The 12,150-nt window shown below is 35.3% G+C and overlaps 1 protein-coding gene across 2 annotated transcripts; it reads left to right on the top strand.

Moving 5' to 3' along the window:
- The first annotated feature begins 5,401 nt into the window (after window positions 1-5,401).
- On the top strand, window positions 5,402-11,789 carry LOC133694457 (auxilin-like protein 1). 2 transcript variants are annotated; one of them, XM_062115966.1, is made up of 9 exons: window positions 5,723-5,866; window positions 6,410-6,505; window positions 6,607-10,103; window positions 10,191-10,260; window positions 10,393-10,475; window positions 10,559-10,624; window positions 10,719-10,808; window positions 11,076-11,252; window positions 11,539-11,789. In XM_062115966.1, the coding sequence occupies exons 1-9, from the start codon at window positions 5,725-5,727 to the stop codon at window positions 11,572-11,574; spliced, it is 4,257 nt and encodes a 1,418-aa protein (XP_061971950.1). In that variant the 5' UTR covers window positions 5,723-5,724; the 3' UTR covers window positions 11,575-11,789. The 2 variants fall into 2 exon arrangements, with proteins under 2 accessions (XP_061971949.1, XP_061971950.1); XM_062115965.1 differs by having other exon boundaries at window positions 5,402-5,866; window positions 6,410-10,103; window positions 10,194-10,260.
- Window positions 11,790-12,150: the final 361 nt, after the last annotated feature.

The following is a 12,150-nucleotide window of genomic DNA, read 5'->3' as shown; positions in this document are numbered from 1 at the left end:
ATATTATATATGTCTGTTTGTATATTCTTTAAAATGCTTATATTTTATGTAATTTTAAATAATCATAAAGATTCTTGTAACGAAAATGATTTCTAAACTAAGAGAAAAACACTCAATATTATGAAGCTTTTGAAAAAAATATTTTTCATTTTAAAGTGTATTAAAATATTTTTTTTCAATATTTTTTATTCTTGATATCAACTCATATTAAATTATAAAATAATAATAAAAAAAACATCAATTAACAAAATTGCCTGTTCCAAATTTCCAACCCTTGAGTTTAGGGATTGTTAGATGTTTGAGCCCTCAGTGGTCAGTCCTTCAAGTCTACTACACAGTGAAGTGAATACCAGCCCTTGAAGTATCCTGTGACAAGGCGGGCAATATTATTAAAGAGAACAGCCAAGAAATTTAAGCATCCAAGAGCTTTTAAGTCACAGATTCCCTGAGAAAACCTCCAGTGTCCATACCCACTCAAAAGGTGAGCTTTGAAGAACTCTACCAGGAACCAGAGGCTGAAAGGAATGAGGTGGTAGTCACTCGAGTTAAAGCAGCGATGAGTCATCGATCCGAAGGAAAAGGAGGGAAACCAAAAAGCAGATGAACAAGTAGCCTTCTTTTCATGCTTTTGATCTTGATTTCTTTCGTGCTATTATTGCTAAAGATGCCCCTCAGATTTACCCAAAAAGTTGGTCCTCCTTGAACTAAATCTACTTTATAAGATTCATCAGTCGGCAGATCGAGAAATACATCACAATATTATAGCACTTCTTTTTCTTTATAATATCATGGATATTCCGAGCTTTCACTCGTAAAGAAGAAAGCAAATCATGCCATTTTTCTAAATAATCGAACCACCCTTTTGTATTTTTGTCACCATATATACCTGTGAAACCCGACGTGGCTACATGGATAGATCAACCAAGTAATTCATTGATTCGGAATCTAGTCTCAGTTGGATAAGCGAGTAAAAAACAGAGTTAGAAGAGATGATGGGTCTTTCTCTGCGGAGAGAACAGGTATCAAAACTTATCCACTGTAGAGACTTGGGATTTCTGTTCAAGCTACAATGTTCACAACATGTAAAAGGTTGGACTAATTGGTACTGCTCACAAGTGATTCAACGGACTTTCTATTTTCTATGCTGCGGTTGTCAGACCAAGTTGAAGAGCTTGTCAGACCAAGTTGACTAGCTTGCTTGTCTTGGTCTCTTGACAGTTTTTTTTTTTTAATATTTTTTTTATTTAAATTTTTTTTAAAATTTTAAATTATTTTGATGTATTAAGTTAAAAATAAAATTTAAAATTTAATAAAAAATATTATTTTAATATGTTACCAAACAAAAATTATTTTAAAAGCAACCAATATTACTATATGACATAGAAGTTAGTGTAACATTTTTTATTGAAAAAAATTATCTTGATTATTCTATAATTTAGTTGTTATTATATTTATTCATTTTATTTTTAAAAAAATTATAGTTTAGTAAATATAAAATAAACTAAATTAAAAAATTATTTATAATGTAAATTATTGTTTTTCAGTAAAATAAAATTTAAAATATAAACTATAATTTTTAAAAATATAATAAATAAATATAAAAAACAAAGATGGAAGTTTTTTTTTTTTTTTTCCATTTTACAGTGATGGAACACCTTGCATCTCACTTGAGCTTCTAAAGAGAAAAGCCCACCATGCATGCAATGGTGGGAATAAAAAGACAGAAGGCAAAAAATTAAAAAAATCCCTGCTTATCGCAGTAGCATGGGAAAACACCCATTAAAAAAAAAAAAGAATTCTGGTCTTTATTCCTGGTGTCTTTTTTATAATGTAGATTTTCCAAAAAATAATAATAATAATAATAAAGAATGCCATCATTTTGTGGGCCATAATTGTAACTTGCAAGTTCATATCCCTTAATGATTAATTGTCTTCCAATAATTAATTGTTGAAAAATGAGATGTAGATAACAGAGTAAAGCTATTCATAATTGGATGCTTTAAGTTAAATGATCAAAGATCTTGTCGATGTCTCGATCACATCAAGAAAGTAACAGTAAAATATCTATTATTTTTTTAATATTTATAAATAATATTTTTTTAAAAAATCATTTTTAATATCAATATATTAAAAAAATAAAATAAAAATAAAAATTTTAAAACGCTCATCAATCACATTCCTAAATAAAAAAATTATTTTTAATAGTAGTATATTAAAAAATAAAATAAAATAAATTTTTTTATAAACGCTCATCAATCACATTCCGAAAAACACTGGAGATGCACAATGTTGTACATGAAAATAACAGTAGAATTATTTGTAAGCTTTTCACATGATGATTGCTGGGTACTTGGATTTATTTCGAGACCCGATAGGAGCCAGCCATGCGAAAGCTGTCGATCATTATAAGTTGATGTCCCTCGAGTTCTAGACGCAAAAATTTACTGGGAGTGCTTTTTAAAAGTTTGTCTGACAAAATTTGTTTTTTTTAAATAATGTATTTTTAATATTTTTAAATTATTATAATATGCTGATTTTAAAAATAATTTTTAAATAAAAAATATTTTAAAAAACATTCATAATTACACTTCTAACGCAATACCTTAATGAATAACTAGCCAGTTCTTCTTTGATCTCGAAATTAATTGGACCACAGAGTATATGGCCCAGGAAAAGTCACTTATGTACTTATGCCATGCTTATAAAATTTGAAAAAACTTGACGGGTCAACTCGGTGCCTCGTCAATCTATTTTAAACCGTATTTAGTTTTTACTATTTGTAGCTGTGCTTTATATTCTGGTATGGTGGGGTACCAAGTAATTTTGGTCTCGAGCTCCCTCCAACCCCATTGCTGTCCCATGTGAAGGGACTGGGGAGGTCCCGAGTTTTGAATTCATCGAACGTTGAGACATGTAGTGGTATAGTTGCCAGCAGACACTGCCATTGTTGTTATAAATAAAACACGGGACGGACATGAGTAATAAAAATATCAACGTGCATGAATAATATTTAAAGAATGGCATTTATTTAATTGATTAACCTTGTTATTTAATAGTCAAATTTTGCCAACAAACTTGATTGCTAAACTCTAGGCAGCCCATCTTGTCCCCGATCAAAAAGGGTTAGCGATTAGCTTATTGGTTGATCATAAATTGAAAAATTAAGCATCACAGACACCTGAACTGAAAGAAAAAGAATTTTGATGTTTGCTTCTAGCCTTCCGAGCCATGTTAACAAAAATCCAGCCATTTCCAGGTTATAGAATGACTCGATTGACTCGAATCAATCAGAATGATGTTATTTTAATTTTTCAAGTGAAATTAATGTAGTTTTGGGATTTTTTAATCAAAATTTAAACAAGATTAGTTAAGTCATGGGTTGATTCTTCTAGTTATTAGATCAATTCTAAGTTAATTTTTTGTATGCTCGACCTCTCTCGAAAAACAAATCTGCTAGTTTTCAAGTTGATGTCCTTGGCTAGGCTGAAATTCATAATTATATTTTAAATTGATTGTTCGTGATACTCTAATATTGTTTGGAGTGCGGTTTGATTATATTTGTTTTTAAAAAATTATTTTTTATTTTAAAAAGTTTTAAATTAATTTTTTAGTATATTTTTATCGTGATAGGTTAGTATAAAAAATTAAAAAAAATATTATTTTAATATATTTTTAAATAAAAAATAATTTAAAATTCACTTTATATTATGATTCCAAACACAACCGAAGCTTAAAAATGATGTAAAACTCAACCTCGTCACCAAACTGGCTGGTTTCATGATTCTATCACATCTGCAGCTGGATTATGAATGGTTTGTTCGCAAAAAAAAAGAAAAACAAACTATCAGGAAAAAAAAATTACCGCACAGAAATAGAGTTATTGTATTTACTTGCCCCGTGTTTGCCAATATCCGAGCAAAACAACGCGCCACGTCACCACTCGAGACACAGCTGTAAATATATACCCGGACACGGAAACTTTTACTTCCTAACATACCCTTGTTGTGTCTCCCAGAGTTCCTGATCTACCCCTACACATTACTATGTCGGTATCATTGATTGGGCTAGCTCATCACATAAAAAAAACTTTCCACTGAGTGACAACACGTAAGTAATTGTTTTCTTGAGAATAACATAAAAGTTTGTGTGTGTGTGTGTGTGTGTGACAGTAAAGGATGTGATACAATCAATCTAGATCAGGTTAAATTTCCCTCTTTTTTTTTTTTTTACAGGATGCATTGTCTATATTAATTAACAAGGAGAAATATTTTTTTTTGAATGGTGGCTCTAACATATAAATTAAAAAATAAAAAATATAAAAATATTATCAGCAGTCTAGCCAGTAATTTAATTTCTTTATCCTTAATTTGTCTATCTATTAATATATTCACAAAATTTTCTTCATAGTTTGTATACGATTATAAAATTGTTGTGGTATGACCAGTTATATGTTCATACAAAAATATTTCTTGATGCATTTAAATATCATTAGATAATAATAAAAAAATAGTCTAAATCTTTTTTTCATAGTTTGTAGAAATTGTCTAAACATTATTTAATAATTTTTTTTCATAGTTTGTAGAAATTGTCTAAACATGATTTAATAAATTTAATTGGTTTGAAGATAACCTAGTTTAAAAAAAGTACAAGAATAAAATTAATAAAAAAAAATCTTGTCACAAACTTTTTTCCCCGCCTAAATTTAAAATGAAATCATATGAAAATTGCTTTAATATAACTTAGTTGACTTGACTAATTTAAAAACAACTTGATAAATAATAAGAAAAATAAAAATGAAATTAAAAACTAAATTTCTCAATCTAATTCATTGTATAACTCAAGTTTAAAATTAAACGATTTAAGATTTTTTTTTATCATGATTTAATCAACTTAGTTAGTTCAAAGATGATCTAAACAATTGTTAAATAAAGTTTGATGATGAAAACAATAAAAAATATAAAAATGAAATAAAATAAAGCCTTAAATATTCATGTAAATAGTAAAAGCTTCACAAAATATGCCTGATAAAAGGTAATAAAATAAAACATGCTTCCTTATTCTCCCTGTTTCTCTATTCTAATCACTTGTATTTATTTTACACACTCAAAGTTGGTGATTTATACCTAAAACTTAGTCGTGAGAAATAAATTATTTATTGATTTTATAATACCAACATAAGTAGCTTATCTTTGATTATTAGTAAAATAAAATAAAATAAACTTGATGAGCTCGAGACGCGACCAGCTTGTAAAAACAAAATATCGCGGAGTCAGAACCATATTTACTGAATTTATCGTATTTATTTACACGGTCCTCTCCTCTCTCTCTTTTTTAAGAGTATACCTGTCCTTCTCTGCTTCTTCTCTCTCGTGTCTGTCTCTGCAAAATTTTCTCTGCAGAGAAAGACCAAACCAAACACACAGACAAGACCAAACAAAACAAGAAGCAAAACCAAAAACTCAAGCAAAACCCTACTAAAAACTGTCCCGTCTCTTTCTCCCTTCGAGTGGAATACCAACAAGTCTTCTGTTTCTGCTGCTCCGTTTTCAAAGATGCTGAGTAACGGGCGTGGACATGGTGGAAAGCATGTGTACGACGGAGTTTTTGGTGGTGGTGGTGCAGTGAAGCCTGGGAGTCGCGTGGAGGATTACAGAGAGATTTTTGGTGGGTTTGGTGCCACTGGTTCTTCGATTCCGATTCTTGATGTTCCCGAGCTGAATGAGAATGGTAATGTTTCTTCTGTTGGTGCCCAAAGGATTGATTACGCCAAGATTTTTGGTGGTTTTGGAGATGCTGATTTTGGCTTGCCTCTTGAAGAATTCCTTGCTAAACCAAAGAAAGTCAAGAGTTCTATCAATGGAAGTCGGTATGTATGGACTTTAAACTTTTCCTTTATTATCTATTTTAGTTTCAAAATTTGGATTTTTTTCCTTTGAGGGAAAGGAAGGGAAGGGTGTGTTTTGAAGTTCTATAAGTAAAAATTTGAATCTATAATTATGAAAATAAGGTAGAATTTAAGGATTTCGTGGTTTAGACTTGAAGCTGTGCTTGGTTTAGTTTTAGTAAAGCAAGCATGGAAATTTGGAAAGAAGAGATGACATAATGTGCTTGCTTGGTTTAAAATTGGAAAGAGCTTGTAACAGGGGAGTTCTTTTGCTTTCCAAGGAAGGGAGGAAACTTTTCCCTTATCAAATCCAAACACCTTTTTTTCTTAGCTGATAGTCCTTAAGCTAACCAAAGGAATAGCTGGTGCACTACTAAAAGGCTCCCTCAAATTGTTAATGAAGTTCGTTGATTGTTTGGTTATCTTGACAGTTGAATGGATTTGTTGATGGTGTATTCAACTTGTAGAGGTGGGAAATGATTTTTATATATATATACACATAATCTTGGGCCCAAAATTGTGTAGGTCTCCAGCTGAAGCAGGGTCGCGGAGTGCGGGGTCAAAACATTCTAATGTTTCAAAAGATCAAAAAGGTTCATCACCTGAACCATCTTTCCAGAGGTTTGGTGGCGTGAAACAGTTTAATGTGTCTTATAATAAAAGCAACCCAGGAAACAAAAATGGGACAAATGGAATGACACATGTTGCTCAACTCCATGCAGTTCCTGGTTATACTTTTTTAGTTGATGAAGTCACTCCCTCAAAGATGGCTGAAGGTGGCAAGCCAGCACGATCAGCATTAGATGATGCTTGTCTCAATGTTAATGGCAGCAAGAGTGTGAAGGAAGATGCAGCTCGCAGGAAAGCTGTTTCAGGTCCACAACCCAGCATCGACACACACAGTTTTAGAAGTCTTGCTGAATTTCAGAAGAAATCAAGTCGACCTAGATCCATGTCGAATGATATGCCATTTGATGCATTTGAAATTGGCCTAGGTAGACATCCACCTTCAAGCTCACCGTCTAACTCCAGTTATAATAATGGTGGTGAAAATACATCAATGAATTCAAAGTTTGGCGTTTCTAGAAATGATGCTTCCAGAGATGCATTGGGTGATTATTCACCAGCTTTCTCTGATGAGGAAATAGATGCAAATTCAGATGCTGCTGCCTCAGTAGCTGCACTTAGAAAGGCAATAGAGGAGGCTCAAATGAAAATTAAAATTGCAAAAGAATTGATGGAGAGAAAGAAAGAAGGGCTTCAAAATCGTGCAAAGACAAGCTTTAATAACGGCTGGAAAGCTCAGAAAAGTAGGGTTAAAACTGCAGAAAGATCAAAAAGATCCAATGAGCTGGGGGATCAGGAAATGCATGAAAAAGAGGATACTCCAAAGCAAGTATTTGCTGGCTTACCAGAGCATAATGTGACAAAAGCAAGCCAACTACCCCAGAGTTTTAAAAATGAGAAGAAATCTTCTTTTGCTAATAATATTGTTAGAAAAACACACAGCATGGAATCCAAATCAACTCGAACGGATAGTAGACTGGAAGAAGCAGAAGACTGGGAGTCAACAGAAGAGTTTTTTGAAGCTGCGGACTATGAGGAGCACAGGGAGATGCCATCAGAATATGAGGAGGCAGGCAATGCAGAGAAAATGGTGTCATATGATCATGAAAATAAATGGAGAGAGAAGATGACTGCAGAAGAAAAAATAAAAACGCCAGAGCGTGGCGAGGAAACTTTTAAGGAGCACAAGGTCGAGAGAGAACTAAGCTCAGAAGAATTTTTTGAAGCTGCGGACTATGAGGAGCACAGGGAGATGCCATCAGAATATGAGGAGGCAGGCAATGCAGAGAAAATGGTGTCATATGATCATGAAAATAAATGGAGAGAGAAGATGACAGCAGAAGAAAAAATAAAAACGCCAGAGCGCAGCGAGGAAGCTTTTAAGGAGCACAAGGTCGAGAGAGAACTAAGTTCAGAAGAGTTTTTTGAAGCTGCAGACTACGAGGAGCACAGGGAGATGCCATCAGAATATGAGGAGGCAGGCAATGCAGAGAAAATGGTGTCATATGATCATGAAAATAAATGGAGAGAGAAGATGACAGCAGAAGAAAAAATAAAGACGCCAGAGTGCAGCCAGGAAGCTTTTAAGGAGTACAAGGTCGAGAGAGAACTAAATTCAGTGGTAGGAGCATTTCAGTGGAATTTATATGCAAACTTCGTTAAGCCAGCTGGAGAGCTTCATAACCAGGAAGAAAACGAGGAGAAAATGAAATTTTCTAACAATCATGAAGAAGCTGAGCAAACATCTATAGTGTCTGATGATTGGGAAGACTGTGAAACTAAGCTGGAAAAACTTCACCACCCTTACAAAAAAGCAGAATTTCCAATCCAGGAGTTGGAGGAGAACGAAGAAATGAAGGAACTAAAAGATGCTCAGGACTCGGTGGAAACTGAGAAGAAACAAAGGGAGGCACTAGATCATAAGGAAATGGAGAATAGATCAGATGAAGTTCCTATTACGGATGATGAGTATGATGGAAGCCTCGATGATATATATGAGAAAGAAGCAAATGTGGAGGGACAGCAAGAAGACTGGGACAGGGTAGAATGTGGAATGAAACAAGGTGGTTGGAACCTAAAAGAAAATGAGGAGAAACAAAATGATTTGCACAGGGGAGAAATATCAGGTGAAGATGGTGGGATAGAATGGAGTGCGAAGCTGGGAGAACTCAAGGAGGATGAAGAGATACTCAAAAGAAGTGACCAGATGAATGAAATTGAGAAGAGAGGAGAAAAGATGTGTGAAGGGATAGAAACTGAGAGGATAAGATCAGAGAGTCATCAGTGGGGAGAAGATAGAAAGGCCATGGAAGTGACTGAACAGTCCTTAAGATACGAGGGGGGCAATCTTGAAACTGCGAAGGATGCAAACAAGCAGGAAAAAAATGAGAACCTAGGTGAGAGTGACAATGCCTGGGGACGCACTACTAACTTTGCTGTTGGGGATTTAAAGACACGGGTTCTTACTGCCGAGGAGAATGGAAGGCTAATGGAGGTAACTGAATTTTCTCCTCTGTTACAAGGGACTGAACAGGAGTCAAAGGCAGTCAAAGACGCAAACAGTCCGGAGGAACAGGATTGTGAAATTGCTTGCTTGGCTCAAGGTTTCATTGGACTTGATAGGATCAAGAAGCAAACTGCAGATGTAACTGAGGATCTTCTTATTGGCGAAAATGGGGTATATTTTGGTGAAAATGACGTTAACTTTGAAAACAAGCAAAATCATCATGTAACAGAATACAAGAGCATGCCTAATCAGGAAAAATGCGTTGAAGATGTAACTATTGAATTGGATGATAATGGTGATGTTGATATTTGTGAACCTGAAGTTCACGCTAGTAATGAAGAAAGTGAGAAGAGTTCGATATCCTCTCATAATGAAAGATGGTCCAGTGATGAGACAGAATCACTTTGTGATCCAGAGTGCTGTATTGAAGAAGCTGCTTGTGAATTCGGAGAAAATAACAACGATATCAATGAGTCTGAAGTTATAGCAAATCACGAGAATTCTTTTGAATCTTCTCAAGATGATAGATGGGTAGATAATGGTATCAATACCAAAGCAAGTCAGCAACCTTGTATATTTAAAGGGCAGGGGGAGATCACAGAGAAATCCGTGGAAGAGGAATTAAGCCAAAGCACCAGCAAGAAAGAGGAGAATTGTTGCAAAAACCTGGCAATGGAAGAGAAGGAATGTGAAGATGATTTGAAAAAGGAAGTGGAGGTGGAAAAGAAACACTCGAAGAAAAAGGAAAAAGTGAAAGAGGGGGAAGTAGAAAGAGAAAAGGAGAGAATAGCTGTTGAAAGGGCAATACGAGAAGCGCGTGAAAGGGCTTTTGCAGAAGCCCGAGAAAGGGCTGCTATCGAGAGAGCAGCTGCAGAAGCTCATCAAAGGTCAAAGGCTGAAGTCCGAGAAAGGCTAGAGAAGGCTCCTTCAGAAGCTAATAACAAGTCAGCTGCTGAGAAGGCTTCTTCTGAAGCCAAACTAAAAGCTGAACGTGCTGCAGTAGAGAGAGCAACTGCAGAGGCCAGGCAGCGTGCCCTAGAAAAAGCGTTGTCTGAGAAGGCTGCTTTTGAGGCAAGAAATCAGGCTGAAAAGTCTACAGCTGAGAGACTTTCAAGCATTTCAAAAGCTAACGGGATGAATTCCAGAGCAAGTGTCTTTACTTATATTTTCTAGCTCCTTTTATTATCCATAAAAGCATTGTGCATGGAAAATTAACAGTTGTGGAATTTCTAGCAGGATAAACAATACAACGACCCAGGTCCTTCTAGCAGTTCAAGATATCCAGGATCTTCAAATCATGGTGGTATGTAACATTTTGAAGTACCCCTCATACATATAGAAGGCATGATCATTTCATAAGGATTTTAGACTCCTGTCGCTTCTATGATGCTCCTAAGCAATTCATGTTTTGCTTTGTGATTTCCCCACTCAACAGAAAGTGCAAATGGAGGTAATGGTGAATCAGCTCAAAGGAGTAAAGCCACGTTGGAAAGGCATCAAAGAACAGCAGAGCGTGCGGTATGCTCCTGCACCTGATTCAGATATAGAGATTAATTTTTCTGACTTCTAACAAGCATGCTTCTGTTTTTGGTCTCTTCCAGGCAAAAGCTCTCGCAGAGAAGAACAAGCGGGATCTTCTTGCTCAAAAAGAGCAGGCGGAGAGAAATGTAATCAGCTGCACAAATAAGATTAGAAAATATTTCCAGTTATATTTAGTTTTTATTACTTTTCTCACTGTCTTTTACTGAATATCAATGGCAGAGACTGGCAGAGACTTTGGATGCTGATGTCAAGAGATGGTCTAGTGGGAAGGAGAGAAACTTGCGCGCTCTTCTTTCAACACTGCAATATGTGTGTAGAAACCTTTCTGCTTATACCCGATACATTATGTGTTATGATTTTCTAAATTTATTGACTAAATCATCTTACCTGCTAACTTATCCACGGTCACTTTTCCTGTGCTTGTTTTTGTTTCTAGCTCTTAATACATCATAAATTATAGATTGATTTTTTATAATATTTAAAATAAAAATCCAGTTGTGCACAAATGGGATTAATTCTGAGTGCTATCACCTTGAAGCTGCTTCTTTTTTTTAACTGGATTTCCCTTGCTTGCAGATCCTTGGCCCTGATAGTGGCTGGCAGTCGATTCCTTTAACTGAGCTTGTTTCAAGCACTGCTGTGAAGAAAGCTTATCGAAAGGCCACTCTATTTGTTCATCCTGACAAGTTGCAGCAACGAGGTGCAAGCATACAACAGAAATACATCTGCGAGAAGGTTTTTGATCTTCTGAAGGTGGGCTACTGTTCCCTCTTCTCCTTAAAGCAAAATTATCTGTAGCCTGTCATGACCTAGTTAGTAGTCCTGCATTCATATTACTCTTTAAAGTAGGGATAAGAAACTAAAAGCATGACAAAGAATCGCAGACGTCTTGATAGGTCCTCAACTTTAAAATCGGCACTTGACAACATATTTCATTAAGGATTGAAACAGAGCCATAATGCCATATTGTTATGCTTTTCATTCTTTTATCCGTTCTGGGTCTTTAAAGTGATCTTTTCTTTGTATTTTGTGGTCCCAGGATGCCTGGAACAAACTCAGTGCAGAAGAACGGTAGACAATGTCAACCCTCATCCTTAAGGTTTCCTTTACTGTAGACATGATCCACAGCCAAATTTGTAATCCTCAATCCTTCACTGTAGGCAATACACACCCACCTTCGTATCCTTGGTCCGCAATACCTAAATTCTTGCAGTAGGTAAATTCTTGTGGTGCATTCATTTGCCCATGTATTCAATTTCAAAGCTGTCAAAAGGGGTGCGTTGCTGTTAATCTGCCCATTGTTTGATAAAAAGGGGATTTCAGGCATAGATGAAACATGCAGAGACTGAAAAACTTCGAAACTGACAATGGTAACAAAATTGCAGCTACCTTATTGGATAAGCTCCTCCCAAGAAAAATAATACGCCTGACGTGATTATAAAGTTTAACCATGATAATGAAGTTCCCAGCGTCTCACATCAACGAAAAACAAATGCGCACCGATCCACCCGCATAAGATCCTACGCCTCTTCAAATTGAAAAACGTAGCTAGTTAGGGTACTTCGGAATTCGGGTATGGCTGATCCGAGATCACCATCCATGCACGAGCAGCTTTATAGCTTCGTCATGCATATGCTCGGGTATACCCCGG

Source organism: Populus nigra, chromosome 5, assembly GCF_951802175.1.
Source record: "Populus nigra chromosome 5, ddPopNigr1.1, whole genome shotgun sequence".
Taxonomy (NCBI): Eukaryota; Viridiplantae; Streptophyta; class Magnoliopsida; order Malpighiales; family Salicaceae; genus Populus; species Populus nigra.
Note: the sequence above shows the minus strand (reverse complement) of the source record. Positions and strands in the feature narration are given on the sequence as shown.

Coding starts and splice junctions, on each gene's coding strand:
- LOC133694457 (XM_062115965.1), top strand. CDS start 5,553: ATGCTGAGTAACGGGCGTGGACATGGTGGAAAGCATGTGTACGACGGA. Junction 10,104..10,193: donor CTAACGGGATGAATTCCAGA/GCAAGTGTCTTT, acceptor AATTTCTAGCAG/GATAAACAATACAACGACCC. Junction 10,476..10,558: donor AAAGAACAGCAGAGCGTGCG/GTATGCTCCTGC, acceptor GGTCTCTTCCAG/GCAAAAGCTCTCGCAGAGAA.